At 46.3% G+C, this 23,202-nt stretch overlaps 1 protein-coding gene across 1 annotated transcript in view; it reads right to left on the reverse strand.

Moving 5' to 3' along the window:
- The window catches only part of LOC149462378 (uncharacterized), a 140,944-nt gene that overhangs the window by 110,311 nt on the left and 7,431 nt on the right, over positions 1-23,202 (reverse strand). The window contains exon 3 of the mRNA XM_089677007.1: positions 21,340-21,450. Within this exon, the coding sequence (XP_089533133.1) occupies positions 21,340-21,450 (111 nt within the window). The remainder of the gene's footprint in view (positions 1-21,339; positions 21,451-23,202) is intronic.

Below are 23,202 nucleotides of genomic sequence, written 5' to 3' on the forward strand. Positions count from 1 at the left end.
CCTGAGGGAATCTTACACTTTGACTTTATTTTATGTCTTATATATATTTGTAAAACATCAGGGAAAATATGTCTTGGCCCTCCTCCCTTCTACAGTTAGTGTATACAGAAGTGTATGTAAATAGAGTAGCTCATATGTACATAAAACTATACCAGTTTTCTTTTTTGTTTTTATATTTCTGTGCATATGACCGTACTACCTTGTACAACACTTTTTTAAAAAAAATACTGTGCAGCTATAATAGTTATAATTTTGTTGCCATCTTTTTTTGTAGAAAAACAAAATACAAAGTACCATATGGAAAAAATCCCCCATTTGTATTATTAGGTAATATAATAGAAAAGCAATGTGATTCAAGAAATAGGCAGCATTGTAGAGCTTTATAGTTTCCTAGGGCTTTAGGCAATTAAGTGAAATAATATATGTGCTTTCATACTATAGTTTGTATGTGTGTGGTCTGTTTCCTGTTAAAACTGCAGTGATGATGTTCTTATACCACCTCATATAACAGAATCTGGTATATAAAGTGTGCCTTGAAAATAAATAATCAAGACCCAGAGAGAAAATATAATTTGCTTATCATATAAAACTATATAGTATTATTATACGATTGAGTTATATTTTAAAGTGTGTTTACATCATCTGCTCTTATCCCTTTATAACCTCATTCAGTGCCAGATATATAGACACACACACCCGACAGATATTACCCTTACTTTATTTTACCTGACAGGAGAAAGAGTCTCAGAAACACAAATTTACATTTACATAATAAGAAAGGAATATATATACAGTATATATACATATATACACTTACCAGCCACTTTATTTTATTTTTTTATTAGGTACACCTGTTCAATTGCTAATCAGCCAATCACATGGCAGCAACTCAATGCATTTAGACGTGGTGAAGACAACTTACTAAAGTTCAAACTGAGCATCAGAATGGGGAAGAAAGGGGACTTAAAGTGTTACTAAACCCAGGACTCTGCACTCACTATAGCTGGTCTCCCACAGTACACAGAACATGGAAGTGCAATTATTTTAGTCATATCTAAACTTTTAAATACCTTTTCTCATCAGCAGCATATAGCAGTCTTGTGACTTCTATCAGTGTCCGCACATGTTAAAGCTTGTAGGCATTTTGATTTTGCTCTAGGAAGATGCAGGACCCCTGACCTGTGCCTGGACAGTGCTCATTGGCACTGTGCTGATCACATGTATTCTCCCAAGAAAAAAAAAACCCTCGCTAGCAATACATACCAAACTGAGCATGTGCAGAGTGACTCCACACTTTATGTCTTGTCAGGACACAAGAAGGGTACACTAGAAGAAGGGGAGGATCAGAGAAGTCAGGCTAAAACAGCGTTTTTACACACTGCAGAGGATTAACCCCTTAGGTTCCACAATGAGTATAACAAGCATGCTTTACTGCATATACAGAGTGATTTTACTGTTGTGGGTTTAGTAACACTTTAAGTGACTTTAAACGTGGCATGGTTCATCCGAAAAAGAGAAAATATCCAGTGAGCAGCATATGTGTGGATGAAAATGCCTTGTTGATTTCAAAGGTCAGAGGAGAATGGGCAGACTGGTTCGAGATGATAGAAAGGCAACAGGAACTCAGGATGTCAATATGGACCAAAATCTCTGAGGAATGTTTCCAACACCTTGTTGAATCTGTGCCATGAAGAATGAAGGCAGTTTTGAAGGCAGAAAGTGGTCCAACCCGGTACTAGCAAGGTGTACCTAATAAAGTGGCCAGTGAGAGTATAACATTTGCAATAACACCTATTAATAAAAGACCTATGTAAAATGGGGTATTCATAAATAATATACTGTAAATAATGTTTTATTTATATCAAGACATCTCTGTAACACTTGTAACCATGTATATTTATATAGCCATTAAGACATTCGGTTACAAGTATTACAGGAATGTACTTATATAAATATCAGACCTTAGATTGTACGCCCCTTGAGGGTTAGGGACTGATGTGAATGTACAACATATATGTAAAGTGCTGCGTAAATTGACGGCGCTATATAAGTACCTGAAATAAATAATAAATATCAGTACATTACATTAACATACATTAACAGGAATATAACAGGCATTATTGTGGGGTCCCAGGAACACCAGGGTCCCCTAAGCATTAGGGTATTTTTTTAGAGGATAAAGCTTACCAACTATTACAGGCCATAGGGGACATGGCCCTGCATATACATACAGTATCTCTATGTATATATACATACATACACACACACACTGTACATACAAATAATTTGGAGGACATAATTTAATTACTTTCTCATCCTTCATCATTATTGTGGCTGGTTCCCTCTTCTCCCTCTGCCATCGCCACCTCTGAAGAGGAGAAGCCGGGAGTAAGATAAATAGATGCTTGCATTGCACCTTATTAAATTAGAACAATAGGCAAAACATTTTTGTTTTTCATTTTGGATAAAGCAAGGGAAGGTTATAACCCTTGTCAGATTTTTTTTCACCCTCTGTGTCACATTGCAGTGATTTCCCTTCACTTTCTGTCCAATAGACAAACAGGATGTAAGAGAAAATCCCTGCATATTAAGGGAATTCCTTGGGGACCCCCAGGTCACCAGAAATAGTGTCCTTATTGGAAAATTTCCTCTCTATTACTTTTCTAGGGACAACCCCAAATTTTGGGTTTTCTTTTACTTTCAATGATAATGGTAAATAGGACATATAGAAAGTGAAGCTTCTTAATGGGGACACAGACAGCAATAAAAAATGACAGGTGTTCTAATTCCTCTCCACTCTATCCAAAACTAAAAAAAAAAAAAGCATTGCCTTTAGTTATACTTTAATCTGGCCGTTTGTATTGAATTCAATATCAGCTTCTCAATAAACTGCAATGGGAAGCTGAGAACATCATCTCCACTCCTCATCACACTGCTGCACAGTGGACATATGGTCACTAATGTGGCTTATCTTAGTTTATAAAAATGAACACCAAAATGTTTGTTTCTTTTGTATTGTCAGGATTAGAGATGAGCGAATCGAACATGACGAAGTGGAATTCGTTCCGAAGATTTGGAAAAATTCTATTCGCAACGAATCCGAAGATTAGCAAACTTCGGATGCACGAATCGAATTTTCCCAAAAATGGCGGCGACATGTGTGGCCACGGAGAAAATGGACAGAGAAGATGGGGCGGGGATCTCTGGGAAGGCGCGCAGACAAGGCGCGCTGACCCATAATGCATTCATGACATGTGATCGCATTAGCCAATCAGCAGCCAGCCAGCACTATAAATCGCGGCCATCTTAGAATTCTCCATTAGCCTCCGGTCATTCAAGAGAGACAGACCTGTCTGTATTAAGGGACAGAGTTAGGGCCACAGAGACTTTAGGGCCACAGAATCGTTACTCAGGGACACAGAATCGTTACTCAGGGACACAGAATCGTTACTCAGGGACACAGAATCGTTACTTAGGGCCACAGCTATCAAAGAATCGAAAATTTAAAGTGACATACACCCTTTTTTTTTTTGGTGGCTATCGTGCACAGTTGGTGCTGCAGTTTGCCGATTGTGCAAAATAAACTGACTTTCTGCTTCACAACCACTATTGTACGTTCAAAGAGTTAAATCCATTTACACGCCGGCTGGCGGTAATATTTTTTGGGTGATTAGTGCATTCCAGTGACAGAAACGTACAGTTTCCAGCCAACGGCAAGCTGCAATTTACCGATTGTGCTAAATAAACTGACTTTCTGCTTCACAACCACTATTGTACGTTCAAAGAGTTAGATCCATTTACACGCCGGGTGGCGGTAATATTTTTTGGGTGATTAGTGCATTCCAGTGACATAAACGTACAGTTTCCAGCCAACGGCAAGCTGCAATTGACCGATTGTGCTAAATAAACTGACTTTCTGCTTCACAACCACTATTGTACGTTCAAAGAGTTAAATCCATATACACGCCGGGTGGCGGTAATATTTTTTGGGTGATTAGTGCATTCCAGTGACATAAACGTACAGTTTCCAGCCAACGGCAAGCTGCAATTGACCGATTGTGCTAAATAAACTGACTTTCTGCTTCACAACCACTATTGTACGTTCAAAGAGTTAAATCCATATACACGCCGGGTGGCGGTAATATTTTTTGGGTGATTAGTGCATTCCAGTGACATAAACGTACAGTTTCCAGCCAACGGCAAGCTGCAATTGACCGATTGTGCTAAATAAACTGACTTTCTGCTTCACAACCACTATTGTACGTTCAAAGAGTTAGATCCATTTACACGCCGGGTGGCGGTAATATTTTTTGGGTGATTAGTGCATTCCAGTGACATAAACGTACAGTTTCCAGCCAACGGCAAGCTGCAATTGACCGATTGTGCTAAATAAACTGACTTTCTGCTTCACAACCACTATTGTACGTTCAAAGAGTTAAATCCATATACACGCCGGGTGGCGGTAATATTTTTTGGGTGATTAGTGCATTCCAGTGACATAAACGTACAGTTTCCAGCCAACGGCAAGCTGCAATTGACCGATTGTGCTAAATAAACTGACTTTCTGCTTCACAACCACTATTGTACGTTCAAAGAGTTAGATCCATTTACACGCCGGGTGGCAGTAATATTTTTTGGGTGATTAGTGCATTCCAGTGACATAAACGTACAGTTTCAAGCCAACGGCAAGCTGCAATTGACCGATTGTGCTAAATAAACTGACTTTCTGCTTCACAACCACTATTGTACGTTCAAAGAGTTAAATCCATATACACGCCGGGTGGCGGTAATATTTTTTGGGTGATTAGTGCATTCCAGTGACATAAACGTGCAGTTTCCAGCCAACGGCAAGCTGCAATTGACCGATTGTGCTAAATAAACTGACTTTCCCGAGTCATCTTCTAGGACAGCTCACTTGAGAGATAGGCTCCTCCCAGGAAACACCCGCTCCACCTTTTTCCTCTATAAGTAGCCTCTCTCCCAGGGGACCCTCAGTATTAGTGTTTCCTCAGGCCAGGAGTGAGCTACGCCCGTTTTGTTGTTTTTCTAGGGCCACCTGGCGAGGTACAGAGGCCCCCTGGCTGAGGCCCCCCTTTCCTCCTTTTCTAAGCAAGGCAGGGGCCTTGTGAGGGGGCTTCAGTCAGGTCCCCTTCGTGTAAACCCCTCTGGGGTGGGGGTGACAGACCCCAAATGGTCCTAGCGGGGCTCTCCAGGGGGGCAGAGCCCGCTACGCCGACCTGGGCAGGATTGCCTTTCCCTTGGGCTGAGGTGAGCTTACCTTTTCCGGGATCTCTGCAGCATGGACGGTGGTCGGGCAGGACGCCGGAATCGCGTCATTTCCGGGCGCCGGGAAGTGACGTCACTTCCGGCGCAGGAACAGGAAGCGGCGCTGCCGCCATGTAGGCTATGGGCGGCGGGCCGTAGAACTCGCCCACACCACGGCCGCTTCTTCCACCGGCGGCCGTGAGAGGGAGGCCGGCGCATGAGGACCCCAGGGAGAGGGCGGAGCCCGCTAAGCCCTGCAAAACAGCCGCACCAAGGGGGAGTTCGCGGCAAGGATGGGGGCAGATCTGTCAAGGCTGGGGGAGGCCTGCAGCAGGTAAGGGCCTTTTTGGCTGCCACAACCACCCCGCCCACCCTCTCATTCCCCCCTGCCCTTCTTCCCTACACTACCTAGGGGCTTTCTGGGTGCTGGGGGGCCACGTAGGGGCCCCAAGGGGGCTGCACGGCGGATGGGCGCCCTATGTTCCTCATCCCCAGGTGGGCCCACAGGGGGGTGGCACAGAGGCTTGGTGGTTAGCATGTCTGCCTTGCAGTGAATGGGTTGTGGGTTTGATTCCCGACTATGACACCTCCTGCATGCTTTGCATGGTTTGCATGCTCTCCCTGTACATGCATTGATTTCTAAGAGTCCGGGTCCCGCCCAGGACAAAGCCCCAACCAGGCACCTCAGGGAGATGACCTGGAGGAGGAACAACCGGATCTCTCCCTCCATGACCAGCTGTATGCAGGTCTAAAAAAAAAAAAAAAAAAAAAAAAGAGAAGAGCGGCCACGCAGTCCATGCGTATTCTACTTTATGGTCCACCATCAGAAGGGAATGGGAAGAGCCGGAAAAGGAGGCTCTTTCCCAAATACCTCAAGTGGAGATTCCCATTCAAGGAAGAAGATGCTGCACCGTGGGGACAGCATTCCGTGTGGCTCAGAGAGAAGCAACTTAGTCTATCACTGCAAAAAGGCCCAGGTTCAAACCCAGGCTCAGGCACAAAATCTACTCTTAACTTGCCCAAGGCCAGATGCTCCTCTTTCTAGAACAAGGCGCCTCGGCAGGAGAGATCCGGAAGTCGCTGCCGGTCTTAGGGGAAACTGTGGCTTTCACTGCAGACGCATCGATGGAAGCTATTTGATTTACAAGCAAAGTCTACTGCGCTTGTAAATTCTGCCAGAAGAGCTATCTGGTTAGAATCTTGGCAGGGGGATCTTGCCTCTAAATACGAATTCTGCTGTTGGCCCTTCGAGGGAAAACGCCTCTTCGGGCCAGTACTAAATTCGGTCCTGGAAAGGTCAGCCAACAGAAGGAAAGGCTTTCCAGCCCCAAGCAGGCCTACAGGGCGGAGGGGGTTTCGGCCCAACAGGCAGTATACGACAAAAGGAGACTAGGCACAGGCTGGGGATCAAGGATTAGTCAAGGGGAATGGAAGACTTCCTCTTCAACCCCAACCAGAATAGATCCAGGAACCGGTCCAAGTGACTGGAGGAGCCAAGTGGGAGGAAGGCTGGGACACTTCCACATACAGTGGCTAAAAATCACTCGGAACACTTTATCTTAGATGCATTCCGAATGGCTACAGAATAGAGTTCTCAAGACCCCCCCCCCTCTCAAAGGTTCTTCGCAACACCCCTGCCAAGGGACAGGGGAAAAGCGGACATGTTAGTAGACCTCCTGGATGGGATGCTCGGGCAGAATGTAATTTGCCAGCTGGAGGAGGAAGAGAGGGGGAGTGGTTTTCTACTCCCATTTCTTCCTTAGAAGGAAGGCGTTGGGAACCTGCGGAATGATACTCAACCTGAAAAAGGGGAACGAGTTCGTGGGACCAAAAACAAAAAAAAAAAAAAAAAAAAAGTTTTGCAAGGAGACCATACACACAGTGAACAGAACTACTGCCACCAGGGCGTATTTATGGCTTAGATGGATTTGAAGGACACATATCTGCATGTCCCGATAAGGGAGGAATCAGAGAAGTTTCTCAGGGTTGCGCTGGAAGGCACAGGGGCAACAATTCTATTTCAGTTCAACGGAGGCAGCATGCAGGGGCGTGCATCTGTAATCCCAGCTCCTTTGGTGGCAGAGACTCTCAGACTGTTTGAGTCCAGGAGTTCTGGTCTCTCCTGAGCCATAGTGGTTGGCGCGTCTGCCTTGCGGTGTATGGGTTGTGGGTTCGGTCCCCGACCGTGGCGCCCCCTGCATGGAGTTTGAGTGTTCTCCCGCGCTTGCAGGGGTTTCCTCTGGGTACTCCCATTTTCATGCACTCCCCTCCGGTCTGTCATCGGCTCCAAGGATATTCACCAATGTCCGAGCAGAACCGCTACTTTTATTTGCAAATACAGAGAGGGGTGTGGAATCCCACGTACGTTGCACAAATTCCTTCCCAGAATACTTGGGATGGCTAATCAATAGGGGGGGAATATCCCCGCTAATACCTCCCAGAAGGATCACGTATCTGAGGTATGCCCTGGATTCCGAGAATACCTGCTTATACCTAACGCGGGAAAAAAAAAAAAAAAAGCTCTCTGACTGCAGCAAGATACGAAGATCTTCCGGGGGATGGCGACCTGCACGGATGGGCAGCACAGTGGCTAAATGGTTAGCACTTCCGCCTGACAGTACTCGGGTCGTTGGTTCAGATCCCAGCCACAGCACCACCTGCCTGGAGTTTGCATGTTCTCCCTGTGACTGCGTGGGTTTCCTCCCACACTCCGAAGACATGCTGGTAGGTTAATTGGCCCTAGTATGCCAGTGCTGCAATGAGGTTAGTGGGGCGCATGACAGCTGCCATACCCGGAGTGCAATGGGCACAGTTTCACTCCAGAATACTGCAGGACCATGTCCTCTCCCACTGGGATGGCAGCCAAGCAGCCTTAGATTCCAGGATCCGCCTCACACGCATGAGGAATTCGCTAAAGGGGGGGGGGGGAGAACATCCACACCTTAGAGGCTGGGAGAAAATGGCTGCAGGTCAGCCCGGTAAGAATCACCACAGATGTGAGTATGTCTGAGTGGGGTGCTCACATGGAAGACCGCCTGGCCCAGGGCAGGTGGGACGCGGAAATCTCGGGCAGATCATCAAACTACAAGGAATTGTTGGCTTTCCAGGGTACGAGAGGGGAAGGAAGTTCAGATCTTATCCGACAACACAACGGTTGTCACGTACTTAAACAGATAGGGGGGGCACGAGGGCCCCGAGACTGATGGATCTGGCAGAAACCCTCCTGAGCTGGGCAGAGACAAACCTAGAGTCCATCACAGCAGCGCATCTGAAAGGATATCTCAAACAGTTGGCGGACCAAATGAGCCGGAGAGAGGTCACTCAGATAGAGTGGTGCCTCAGCCGTACAGCATTCAATCAAACCTGCGCCAGATGGGGCACTCCCTCCGCGGATCTCTTCACCAACAGCCAAAATACAAAACTGGGGAGGTACTGCAGCCTGCAGAAGGACCCCAGGAGTGCAGGGAGAGATGCATTAGCCCCGCATTGGGAGGGAGACCTTCTCTATGGGTTTCCTCCGTTCAGACTGTTGCCGGAAGTGATGCAGAAGATTCAGTCATCCCAAGCCAAAGTCATCCTGATTGTACCGTTTTGGCCCAAAGGGCCATGGTTTGCCCAGCTGAAGGAATTAAGCTCAACGGACCCATGGATGATACCGCCCTCACACGATTTACGGGGGGCAAGGGGAGGTGCTACACCCTCACCCAGGAGAACTCTCCCTAGCAGCGTGGCTTCTGAGTGGGACAGGCTAGCCAGGAAAGGCCTGTCAGAGAAAGTGGTCGCCACCATCTTAGACAGAAGGAAGAAATCGACAAACACCGTATATGATTAACTTGGAAGAAGTTCTCCGCCTGGAAAGATAGGAATGGGTCGCCGGGGGCTCCCATCTTACATACAGCATGGGAATTCCTCCAAGCCGGGGTAGATAAGAACCTGGCTGCAAATTCCCTTAAGGTGCAGGTAGCAGCACTATCAAACTTTCTGGAATTAGGATTGGCGGCAGACCCATTAGTAATCAGGTCCCTGAGAGCTATCTCTAGGCGCCGAGTCCTGCCCACGCCGAAGCACCCTACATGGGACCTGGGCACAGTTCTGAAGAGTTTTTTCAGCAAGAACCTTTTTGAGCCTTTGGAGGTGTGCTCCTTTAGACTTTTTGACTCCTAAAACCATCCTGCTTGTAGCAATTACGTCTGCCCGCAGAGTCAGCGAACTGCAAGATCTGTTGGTAATAGAACCATACTGCACTAGCCTGCGGGACAGAACCATCCTCCGCACGGATCCGGCGTTTCTACCTAAGGTTGCGTCACATTCTCATAAGTCACAGGAAGAAATAATACCATCCCTGGAGGGAGACTACAGCAGAATTGATGATCCAAGGAAGGGGGACAGTGCCTCCAAAGGCACCATCACAAGATGGGTAAGAGAGGCCATTTCTGAAGGTTATAGAGCTGCGTCTGTCACCACCGGCCAGCCTAAAGGCGCATTCGACCAGGGCCACCGCAGCCACCTGGGCGGAAAAGGCGGGGGCCTCCCCTGGACAGATCTGCAATGCCGCGACATGGTCCAGTTTCGCCACCTTCGCTAGACACTCCAGATTTGACCTAATCGGCAGCAAGGACCAGGTGTTCGGCAGGAAGGTCCTACGAACAAAGGGCCCACCCTAGAGCATGTATTTCTATTCTACTCCTCTCAAGTGAGCTGTCCTAGAAGATGACTCGGGAAAACGCAGTTATTTACCTGTTAACTGTATTTCCAGGAATCTTCTAGGACAGCGTAACTCCCTCCCGATTGCTGTGTGATTATGTACTAGGGTTTCGTCATGCTTGAAATCGTCATTGTGTCTCTACTACCATTGTTATGCTTTCTCCTAGGCCTTCGGTCATATTCTTATACTGAGGGTCCCCTGGGAGAGAGGCTACTTATAGAGGAAAAAGGTGGAGCGGGTGTTTCCTGGGAGGAGCCTATCTCTCAAGTGAGCTGTCCTAGAAGATTCCTGGAAATACAGTTAACAGGTAAATAACTGTGTTTTTTTCTGCTTCACAACCACTATTGTACGTTCAAAGAGTTAGATCCATTTACACGCCGGGTGGCGGTAATATTTTTTGGGTGATTAGTGCATTCCAGTGACATAAACGTACAGTTTCCAGCCAACGGCAAGCTGCAATTGACCGATTGTGTACAATAAACTGACTTTCTGCTTCACAATCACTATTGTACGTTCAAAGAGTTAAATCCATATACACGCCGGGTGGCGGTAATATTTTTTGGGTGATTAGTGCATTCCAGTGACATAAACGTACAGTTTCCAGCCAACGGCAAGCTGCAATTGACCGATTGTGCTAAATAAACTGACTTTCTGCTTCACAACCACTATTGTACGTTCAAAGAGTTAGATCCATTTACACGCCGGGTGGCGGTAATATTTTTTGGGTGATTAGTGCATTCCAGTGACATAAACGTACAGTTTACAGCCAACGGCAAGCTGCAATTGACCGATTGTGCTAAATAAACTGACTTTCTGCTTCACAATCACTATTGTACGTTCAAAGAGTTAAATCCGTTTTTATTTTTGGGGTGCTTATTGAATTAAAGAGTATGTCAGACAACACGCAGAGGAGTGGCAGAGGAGGCAATGTTTCAGGAGCGAGCAGACGTGGCAGCAGAGGAAGGGGTCGAGGCAGCACTAGTCGCAGCCAGAGGCCAGTGCTCCCGGTGTCATCCAGCGGTCGTGTCTCCACCGACAACCCTGCCGTCATCGATTGGTTGACTCGGTCGTCTTCCTCTTCCCAGGTCACCTCTGACACCTACAGCCAACGGTCGGTGGGTACGTCAGACACAACCGTTAGTTGGCATGGCCCGGGACCAAGCCCACTGAAATCACGTGTCCTCTACCTGCCCCTGTCCTTTGGTGTTCCCTCACCAAGCGAAGTATCGCATGCTGTGGGCTCAGCCCCACTGTACAGTGAGGAAGAGCTAACAGAGGGCGGTCAGGAACGGGGGGAGACATCCGCCTCTTCAGCAGCCAGGCGAAGAAGTACTGGCGAGGAGAGTGGCTCGGTAGCCGGTCTAGAGACAGGTCTGTCTCCTGACCCACACGCAGCCGAGGGGGCTAGTAGTGACGCGGAGACCCTAATTGATGATGATGAGGCTGATCGCACTTGGCAGCCTTGTCGTCATCAGGCTATTGCTTCCGCATCATCAGGAGAAGAGGGTGCCAGCTTGCCAGCGAGCAAAACAGTTGGTGGGTTGCCCAGGAGGCAGCAGGGTCGCAGCAGTGTCAGTGGAGCCAAACGGCCACGGAGTAGAGCACCAGCTCCACTGCAGCCTACCACCACGGCCAGTAGTGGTGCCGGTGTGCACGGAGGAAGTAGCAGTCAGCCAGTGAGGAGTAGCGGGGGCAAAGTTTCCTACTCGGCGGTGTGGCAATTTTTCGTCAAGCCGCCCGAGGAAGTAAACGTAGCCGTATGTTGACTATGTGGCGAGAAAGTCAAGCGTGGCCAGGGGGCCAATGTTGGGACTACAGCGTTGCGTCAGCATATGCAGCGTCGCCATTCGGTGGCCTGGGAAAACCGTGATAAAGATACGGCGGTTCTGCCTGCCCCAGCCCCCGCTCCATCACCCGCTCCGTTACTTGCTCCGTCACCCGACGTCAATCGCCCTCTATCAGCCAGTCAAGGCTCCAACACCTCTGCTGAGGGGAGTTGTCGCTCGTTGGCATCTTCCGCTCGTTCAGATGCTCCTTCTCCTGCTACTCCTCTTCACAGATTCCGTCAGCAGTCTTTCTTGGAATCCGTTTCCAAGAGACAACAGTTTGCGAGCACGCACCCGACGGTGCAGAAGCTGAACGTCCTCCTGTCCAAGTTGCTGGTGCTGCAGTCCCTCCCTTTCCAAGTGGTGGACTCAGCACCTTTCCGAGAAATGATGGCTTGTGCCGAGCCGCGGTGGAGAGTGCCAAGCCGGCATTTCTTCGCCAAAAAGGCAGTGCCAGCCCTGCATTCACATGTAGAAGAGATGGTGGGCCAGTCTTTGAGCATGTCGGTCTCTGCCAAAGTGCACGGCAGCGCCGACGTGTGGAGCTGTAACTACGGTCAGGGACAGTACATGTCATTTACGGCCCACTGGGTGAACGTGGTGCCGGCACAGCCGCACCAGCAACTTGGACAGGTCACGCCGCTTTTGCCTCTACGTTTGCACGTCCTTGGTCCAGCAAAGATGTCCGCCTCTACCACCTCTTCTTCCGCCGTGTCCTCAGCCGCCACCCCCGTGCCAAGTCCCATTACCCGACCGGCATATCACATGTGCAGGGCGCAACGGTGTCACGCTGTGCTGCACCTGGTATGCCTTGGCGAACGTAGTCACACAGGGGAGGAACTTCTGAGTGTAATGAACAGAGAAATCGACAGATGGCTGTCTCCGCGCAAACTGAAAATCGGAACCATGTTGACCGACAACGGAAAGAACATGGTGTCTGCTCTGCGTCAAGGAAGGTTGTGCCATGCGCCATGCATGGCTCACGTGTTCAATCTGGTTGTCAAGCGGTTCCTAAAATCCACCATCCCACTGCAAGACATCCTTAAAATGTCACGTAAACTTTGCATGCATTTCAGCCATTCCTACACCGCAAAGCACACCCTCCTTGAGCTGCAGCGGCAGAACGGAATTCCACAGCATCGCCTGATCTGCGACATTGCAACAAGGTGGAATTCAACCCTACATATGTTAGACCGCCTTTACGAACAGCGAAAGGCTATCACCGATTTCCTGATGTTACAAGCGGATAAAGGTACTCCCCTGTGTAACTTAGATGTCAGCCATTGGCAGCTCATGCGTGACACCTGCCGCTTGCTCAGGCCCTTTGAGGAGGCCACGCTATTCGTGAGTCGGCAGGACTATGAGATGAACAACGTCATTCCTCTGTTGCATGTCCTGGAACAAATGCTGTTAACAATGGCTGGTCAGGGTGCGGTAGACGTGGCGCACAGATCTCAACGCCACATGACCCCTGTGGGGGCAGGACAGGAAGAAGAGGAGGAGGTAGAGGAGGACATTGGTGCTCAGGAATTATTGAGTGAAATGGGTGGTTTTTCCACTCAGCGGACAGGAGTGGAGGAGCAGGAGCATCTGGTAGAGGAGGAGGAGGAGACAGAGGACCCAGACGCACCGTGGCAGTATGCTGTGGAGATGGAGGCAGGGAGTCCCTCGCATTCCTTGGCACAAATGGCCCATAGCATGCTCGGTTGCTTGCGTAGCGACAGCCGAATAATAACCATCAGACAGAGGGATGACTTTTGGCTGTCCACCTTGTTGGACCCTCGCTACCGTTCAAATATGGTGGCCTTTTTCACACCTGCTGAGAGGGAGGCCAAAATAAAGTACTATAAAAACCACCTATGTAGTCAGTTGGTCTCTGCCTTTCTGCGCCAACGTCCATCCTCAGACACTGTGGGCCCTGTGCGCTCGCGGGAATTGCTTTGTATATCTGTCGCCTTAGGGGCCGCTGTCTGGCGACATAATTTTTTGTCACTGTGTAGACATCTATTTATAGGCCGATGTTTGGCCACAAAAATATATTTAGTAATAACCTAGCCGTTCAGGCCGCTCCCTGAACACCTCGGGAATTGCTTTGTATATCTGTCGCCTTAGAGGCCGCTGTCTGAACAGCTCATGAATTGCTTTCTATATGTGTCGCCTTTGAGGCCGCTGGCTGGACAGCTGATGAATTGATTTGTATATATGTACTTATTGTCTGCTGTCCGGACAGCTCATGAATTACTTTTTGTATATAGCCTTCCAAACCACTCTCAGAATAAGTCATGATATTCATGCTGTGTATAGCCTTATAGGCCAATGGTCAATCAAGTCATGATTGTTATAGTGTGTATAGCCTTATAGGCCGCTGTCTTTACAACTTTATAATTCCACGCAGTATATAGCCCTATCGGCCACTTTCTGGCATCCAGTTGCTGTAGCCCCCATCACCACACTGTGCCACGGGCCCCTGTACCGCCTTCTCATACTGCTGTCAGATCCATCCTCTGCCATGTGCGTCTTTGTCGTCTGCTCACGCTGCTGGGTTCCAGTTTTAAACCTAGGCCTGTGTATGGCTTCCGAATACTGCTGCCTCCACCGCCACCCTGCGCCATGTGCCTCTGTCGTCTGCTCACGCTGCTGACGGCTTCCGCTTTTTAACCTAGGCCTGTGTATGGCTTCCGAATACTGCTGCCTCCACCGCCACCCTGCGCCATGTGCCTCTGTCGTCTGCTCACGCTGCTGACGGCTTCCGCTTTTTAAACTAGTCCTGTGTATGTCTTCCGAATACTGCTGCCTCCACCGCCACCCTGCGCCATGTGCCACTTTCGGGTCTCCTCACACTGCTGCCAGGTCCATACTGATTCATGGCCCCCTGTACCGGCTCCTCATGAACGTGGTTCAGCGGGTTTGCATCACTTAACGGCAAATCGTTGACAAATGCTGGGACGTTCAGTGTTGTGCGCATTAAGCCAGACACCAAAGGGCAGCACAGACCTGTTATTACTCGCTCAAGCATTGCTGAACAAAACCAGTCTCTACCACAAATTGGACCCAGACCTGCCCAGGGTCTCGTAACTAGATTGCACGGAGGAGTAGAGTCCGTTATCGGAATTAAATAGACAAAACGCCACACCAAAAAGAGTGGCCATTTCCAACACTTATTCCAGAAAGAGGAACAACCGTTTCATATACGGCCCGTAGACGTTTCACGTCTGCCACATTCAGTCGATTTAAGACGCAAGCTCCACTTCCTGTGGTCTCTGACCGTCGATATACCTTTAAGTGTCAGCTTTGAAGCTATATTCCCTCCGGAGCACTGACACTGGTGCCCTTCCGTCAACATGCCTTTAAGTTTCAGTTTTCAACCATATTCCCCACAGAAGCCAAACTCTTGGGTATCCCAGAAGCTGCTCAGCGGGTCAGGGCAATAAAGCTCCCGGTTCGCAGGTTGTTCCGTCTTATGGATGGAAGTACGACGGTATATGATCTTCTTCGCACCCACGGCATCACCTCATAGAATCTCTGCATTGCATCTGCAATCACAACGCTGACTTCCCGGATCGCCACTCAGCCATTGGACTCTTGATAGTCGTCTCCCCACACTGCTGCTGGGGGGACTTTTTAACCTAGGCCTGTGTATGGCCTTCAATTGAAGCTGCTTCCGCTCCGCCACTCTGCCATTGGACTCTTGATAGTCGTCTCCCCACGCTGCTGCTGGGGGGACTTTTTAACATAGGTCTCTGTATGGCCTTTAATTGAAGCTGCTTACGCTCCGCCACTCTGCCATGGGCCTCTTGGGTATCCCAGAAGCTGCTCAGCGGGTCAGGGCAATAAAGCTCCCGGTTCGCAGGTTGTTCCGTCTTATGGATGGAAGTACGACGGTATATGATCTTCTTCGCACCCACGGCATCACCTCATTGAATCTCTGCATTGCATCTGCAAAGCTCCATAGTTGCTGCCAGTGGAAGAAATGGTGCCTCCTTCTTGGTGTCAGTGGGAAGAATAGTACCCCAAGGGCCTGATAGAGGCAGGCAAAAGGCCGTATTCGGCCCACGGGCCGCAGTTTGGAGGCCACTTGTTTAGAGGACAATTTCACAAGGCATATTACTAACAAATCATGCCACTAAAAATGAATATCTTGGTCCCAATTTATTATGGCATTATCCCATGCAATTCACTAATAGCCCCCTTCCTTGCAATTTTAGACTCATTGTTTTTAAAAAAACTATGGTCATAACCTAACTGAATGAACATTTAGTGGATAACTAAACCCCAAAACAAAAATGGGACTATCCTTGGGCCTGTTTGGTGGGATAAACTTTGATGTGGTGTAGCCTTCCATGGATGTTTGCTGTGGAGCATTCCATGAATGGTTGGAAGGAATCCTGTCATTCAACTGCTACTCCTATATTCACAGAACATAAAGCATTGTGGGACAATAATAGCAAGAGTTCTGTGAATGGCAGAGAGGGCAGAAGGGGGCTGGCAGGCAGGGAAACTTTTCTTAGTAGTAGCAGCACCTGCTACCTTTACAGCACTCAGAGCAATATCTGGCAGCTATGAATGAGACACTGCAGGGATGATTTTTTAGCAGAAGCAATCATCTGCAGCACAGTGGCTAAATGGTTAGCACTTCCGCCTGGCAGTACTAGGGTCGTTGGTTCAAATCCCAACCACAGCACCACCTGCCTGGAGTTTGCATGTTCTCCCTGTGCCTGCGTGGGTTTCCTCTGAGTACTCTGGTTTCCTCCAACACTCCAAAGACCTGCTGGTAGATTAATTGGCTCCTGTCTAAATTGGCCCTAGTATGTGTATGAATGTGAATTAGGGACCTTAGATTGTACGTCCCTTGAGGGTTAGGGACTGATGTGAATGTACAATATATATATGTGTAAAGTGCTGTGTAAATTGATGGCGTTATATAAGTACCATATATAAATAAATCTGCAGATAATAGGATACACACACACCCAGGGGCGGACTGATCATTTGGAAACTCGGACACTGCCCGAGGGCCTGGGGTCAGTAGGGGGCCCCATGAGATGCCCCTGGTACCTTTTTCACAGGCTTTTTTGAGATTGGGCAAGGACACAGGGGCCCCATGATCCCCTATTGCCAGGGGGCCCCATAAGTTGTCAGTCCGCCCCTGCACACACCTAATTTGTATGGTGCTGTACACCAAAAAAATATATATAAACTTCAGCTTTAATAGACAAGTTATTAAAAGATTGTGATGAAATACAAATACTGACTAATCATAGATTGCCTAAAGCAAACAAATAGTTGTACAAGCACATGCTACATAGTTTTAGCTTCTGCCTCACCTGAAGAGCTAATATGGAAAGATAAATGATCACTGCTAACCAATACTGCATTATTAACATTTGTTCTAATACAATGTCAATATACCTGGAAATGTTGCATAAAGAGAGTTTGTATTTCATAGTACTACAGTCTTCGTAATATTTGAACAATTGATGAGTACATTTTCATTCACCACTCTAATCTTGCAATCTATGAATCCCTTTAAAAAAAACTACTACATTAGGAAAATGGCTATTGTACCTCTTACAGTCAAAGTATATTTACTATGTAGAACTAAAGATTACATTGTATTATTACACTCTACTAGCAATGGAAATATTGCAGCTCATGATAAATGATAAGATCTATTGCAATACCACAACGTGTTACAGGCTATATATCACTCCAAGACTGTGTTGAGACAGACCTGACTGTAGTAAAAGATGGATTATGCTTGATTTACTACACAAACAAAGATTGTTCAGCTGGCAAACTGAAAATTCACTTTGAGAATTGAACGTAAGCTTAGTGGAAAGCTGTGTTCACTTCAAATCCTCCAATCACATGCAAGCAAAAATCCTGTTTTTTGTTTTCTTTTCACATGATTAGGTATTCAAACTAAACACGTTTTCAGATTGTTTACTAAGCTAAGTGAACAGTCTTTTTTGAAAGGTAAATATTCACTTTGCTAAATTAACAGTCCCTATTCTTTTAGAAGACAACCAGATTGTATTGTGTTAGAATTTAAAGCAGATCTCCAGGAAAAAACATCTTTACATGTCCTTGTTGCTGATTTCCTACCTTCACTGGATATGTCATCCATCTTCTGGTTCACTTAGTAGTTGCTCTGAAATAGGCTATTATTTTTCAAATCAAATCATTAATTCTCTTTAGTTTCCTGTTTGTAAGACCAGTGGCTGCTATGCCTCCTATTCCCCCAGCCACTGGTCTTTGCACATCCCTTCTATAGTTCTTTCTCCAGGAAGCGGTGATGTAATTCAGCCCCACCTGCAGTAGTGGACAGACCAAGATTCTCAGACACGTTCAACATGTAGAGGCCTAGTGTACCCATTCACATTCACTACAATTCCCTGTGGTCGTTGGGAACTGTAGTTTCCTTTTACTGACAGAGAAAGGAGAGGATACAATGTAATCCCTAATGTTACACCTCCTCCTTGCCAGAGCAGATGCTGTTATCTTTTTAATTACAGACATGAGGTCTTGAAAATTCAATGAGACTTTTCTCCTAAATGGTAAGGATTTTAAAAACTGTATTAGCTGCATAGTGTTTTATGTAGGGGGTGTACTAAGGGGTGATTTTTTTGCCTATCTTGGGTTCTTCTTTAATCATATGTCTGTTTCACTTAATGCTAAGATCTACAGGTGGTTTTCAGTTCCAAGAAGGGTAGAGCTATAAACCATTTCAGCCAACAATGGAATCCCTATCTTTTCTTGCTTTATTACAATGAATTTTGACTATTTTTGGCATTGCACTGTCATAGCTTTCCTATGAATAGTTATCTTTACCAGCCACACATGGCAATTTGCTGTGGCTGTCGAACAGCTTCCTTGCTGTCCAGTTCTTTTCCTATTATCTATATTTTATATCTCTTTTGTCAGTTTTATGTTTAATTCCGGTCTTGTAGTCTTGTTGGGCATTTATATTTGCAAATTTTGTTTTGTGCAATCTTAATTTCTTTTGTGCTGTGTTTGTTTAGCTATATATTACATGTCATCATGCTGAATGATGTGTTCCATCTAAAATGACTTTCACCTTGTCAGAACAATTGTGTTTAGTAAATTGGCTGCACACATGGTAAAATTCCACCCAAAGTAGACACACCTCAGCAGTTAGTGTTTAGTAGGCTCAAGGATAGTGAACGTAGTTCAAACTGCTGGGTTTTGGCTGAGGATAGTCTCTTTGAAGGTAGAGAAAGAGAGAGTCTGGAAAATCATGCTAGAAGATAATGCCTAGCATTCTGACTGACTGAAGTGGATATATCACATTTACAATGTGGCATGATATATGTTGACTTATTGTAATGAGTTGCAGTGTACGTAAAGCACTGGGTTGTATGCCAAATATAACATACCACTGCATGCGGTGCCCTGCTTGCAGAGTGAGACATACTCTGCGTAGTGTGAATTGTGCTGGGTGAAACGTTCTACAGTGTGAAGTGTGCTTAGTGTGACATTTGGTGGTGTGAGTTTGATATTTCCAGGATGTACTGTCCTCAAGCAAGATGTATCCAGCAATGCACTAAGTATAATGTGAGGCAATGCAACTTGCAGTCTTAGGCAGCTATCATGTGTCCATACTGCATTAATGGAAAAAGAGGTAACCCAACCAACCTGGACAGACTGAGGGATATCTTACATTCCTACTGGCACCAAATAAAAATATAAGGACAATCTCTCTCATGTTCCCATCCTGTCTGTGTGTCCCCAGTTGACAGACCCAACCACACAAGACATTTGCAAAAGGGAGAGAGTTATTGATTGCTACCACCTGTTTGGGGACACCCACTGCATGTGTCTTTGCTGGGGAGAATTACCTTTCTATATCTACTGGTGATCACTGTCGCTAAAACAGAGAGGAAATAGCAATCCTAAAGTATAGAGTTATCACAAGAGCAAAAGGTGCAGCAAAATCTTTTAATAAGGACAAATATTCCAGTGACAACTAAGTTGATAATTCCATTCACGTTTTGGAGATTTCCTCTAACCTTCTGAAACTGTACAACAGGACACAGACAGCAAAAATAATCCAATAGAGGTTTTAACCCTTCCCTACTCTATCCAAAACGTAAAAAACCAAACCCACATCAATCACACATCAATATTGCCCCATCCTGTTTTAGGCCTTGCAGTATCTATCTACCTTAGGCCTCTCATTCTGTGTCACTACCCATGCTATTTAACCACTTGCTAACCGCACTATAGCCAAATGACGGCTACAGCACAGTCATCCAGTTCTGGGAGGGCGTCATATGACGGACACAGATGATCACGTGATGAGATAAAAGGCCAATCACAGTGGCCTTTTACCACGTGATCAGCTGTGTCCAATGACACAGCAGATAATGGAATAAATACAGTTGCCGGTCATCAGCAGCACTTTCTTCATGCTGTCACAGCATGAGGAAAGTACTGGTGATAATCGGCAGCTGTCACAGAGCAGATCGGCACTGATCATCAGGGCACTGATGATCAGTGCCCTGTAGTGTCACCCAGCATTGCCACCCACCAGTGCCTAGCAGTGCCTCCCACCAGTGCCCAGCAGTGCCACCCATCAGTGCTTCCCAGCAGTTGTACGCATCAGTGACCAGCAGTGCTGCCAGTCAGTGCCATCAGTCAGCTCCACCCATCAGTGCCGCCCATCAGTGACCAACATTGCTGCATATCAGTACCTCCTCATCAGTGCCTCCTCAGCAATGCCCACCGGTGTAGCTTCATCAGTGCCATCTCATCAGTGTAGCCTATCAGTACCCATCAGTGCTGCCTATCCATGCCATCTCATCAGTGCTGCCTATCAGTGCCCATCAGTGCTGCCTATCAGTGCAGCCTCATTAACACATATCAATGAAGGAGAAAAATTGCCTGTTTGCTAAATTTTATAATAGAAACACATTTTTTGCTGTTTTTTAGTTTATAGTGAATAAAATGAAACACCCAGTGTCGAATAAATACCACCAAAAGAAAGCTCTATGTGTGTGAAAAAAATGATAAAAATTTAACTTGGGTACAATGTTGCATGATTACACAATTGTCAATCAAAGTGTGATAGCGCTGAAAATTGGCCTGGGCACGAAGGGGGTATAAGAGCCCGGTAGGCAAGTGGTTTTAAACACATGAAATGTCACTTAAGATAAGAATTACACTTGTGAAATGAGTGCTGCCATTTTTTCAAAGCAGGTTAAAAAGTGAAAATAAAGGCCTGATTGCTTTAATTATTAAACTGCACTCCCTTTTCCTAACATTTTTGTTGAATAAATACTATATACAATTAAGGAATCTCAAAGATAAAGATAAAAATGACAGTAAACTTGGATATTTTGGTACACTTACATTGTAGACTGGACAAGGTCAGTAAGATATACAATATGTTTTTCAAAAGTCTTCAATCCTAACAATCATAATTCACATTGTGCTAAAGCCAAATCAATCTTCTTTTCTGTAAATGAAGACTAAAAAAGCTTTCACTGTATCACTCTATTTTTGGCATACAGAGATAGTTACCTGTGCAGGAGATTGAAGGAAGCATTGAGCTCCATAAGGTTTTTAAGGTGATGAAAACTGTCAGGCTGTAATTCAACCAACTCATTTAGAGATAAATCAAGCTTAAGGATTCTAAAGAAAGAAAAATCAGTATGTCATTTTTTTTAGTTGTTTGTCCTTTTTTGATGTATTAGCAAAAAATATACAAAATATAAAAAGCCTTAATTTTATTTATAAAGACCATCCCCACATTTTATACTGAAAACACAATGGTATTATTACTATAATTAGCAGATATGTTTTATTTTTTGTATTTACAGTAGCACTAGTTCTAAAACTATCACCGGTAAAGCAGAATAACATTATTTTTTCTATTTTGTATAGTTTTTGCCCTAAAATAATTAGAACACAACATAATTTTGGAAGACAATACTACAAAAGAAAGCTTTAACTTAAAAAACAAAACAAAACAGTTTCTGTGTCTGTTCAAAGTTGTCTATTTTACTGCTTGGAAGTTATTGCTGTGATTATTCTCATTTGCTACTTGCTCGCCTTGTCTTTGGAACTTGCTCTTGGTCTCCTGCTTTTGGTTTTTAACTTATCTTGTCTTCTGACTCTTGCTTCTGGTTTATCTTGATGACAACATGACTTGGTTCTGCTTTGTGCCTTCTGTCTATCGTGTGCCCTTACCTTCTGCCTAATTTCTTTACTATACTACATTTTTCCAATGCCTGACCCAGGCTCTAGCCAGAATCAGTCTATTATTTTGTCATGATTTAGTACTCTACCTGATTCCTTCAGTTGTTGCCTTTAGGTGATGTCCATGAACCTCTAGGGCAGGGGTATTGAATTTAAATTCACCAAGGTCCGGGAAGTAAGATTTGCATGCATCAGAGGTTCGAATCTCATGTAGGCCCCTGTGGGGCATTTTCGTGTGCACCAAACCACATGTTGCTGCGGTGCGATTTTTGAAAAAAGGGTCGGGGACTTCTTCAGGTTTCTAGCAGGCAGTGCTGACCTACCCACAACATGTGCACCAAATGCACATGTACAGATCTGAACCTGTTCTCATATCAGTGTCCTCAGTCCCCACTGCACATCACAGTCCCCTCTTCATGCACAGAAAGATCCCTCTTGATTTGTGTGCTCAGCTCCCCCTTTAAATCACACCCCTCCATCCCTTTCACAGTAGGGTTCTCACACTTCCTTGACATCACCCCCCCCCCCAACAGTACTGTCCTCAGCCCCCTTCACTGAAGACTACTCTGTCCCTTTTTAAATAATCCCCCCACATTACTGTCCCCAGACTCCCCCCCCCCATATTATTATCTTCAGTTCCCACATTACTGTCCTCAGCTCCCACATTACTGTCCTCAGCCCCTCCCACTTTAATGTCCTCAGCCCCCACACACCACAGTCCTTGGCCCCCACATTACTGTCCTCAGTCCCCCCTTCACACTAATGTCCTTAGCCCCTTTAACTTCACCCCCACCCTACTGTCCTGCCTTACAGAGACAGTGATTGATTGCTAGGACTGCCCTTCATCCTAGCAACCAATCACCTGCTTGTTAACCTCAGGCAGCTCCCACCCTCCATCCAGAACTGTCCTGCCTCCCACTGTCAGCTCTGTGAGGATGACCGTGAGACAGCTGGGGGAAGAAAGGGCTCTTAAATGGCAGGACTGCATGGGTCCGGATGGGACAGTTACTCGGTCCGCATCCAGACCCCGGTCCGCCATTTAGTGATGCCTGCTCTAGGGCTTAGGTTAGCCACACACGACAATATTTCTCTCATTCCGACCTGCAGGCCAAATTAAAGCAATCAATAGATTTCCCTTTCCATGCCAAACATTGTGTATGGAGGAATCTTTCCTGCTGGCTATTG

This window comes from Staurois parvus, unplaced genomic scaffold (genome assembly GCF_062004578.1).
Source record: "Staurois parvus isolate SC_StPar_1 unplaced genomic scaffold, SC_StPar_1.0 ptg000175l, whole genome shotgun sequence".
Taxonomy (NCBI): Eukaryota; Metazoa; Chordata; class Amphibia; order Anura; family Ranidae; genus Staurois; species Staurois parvus.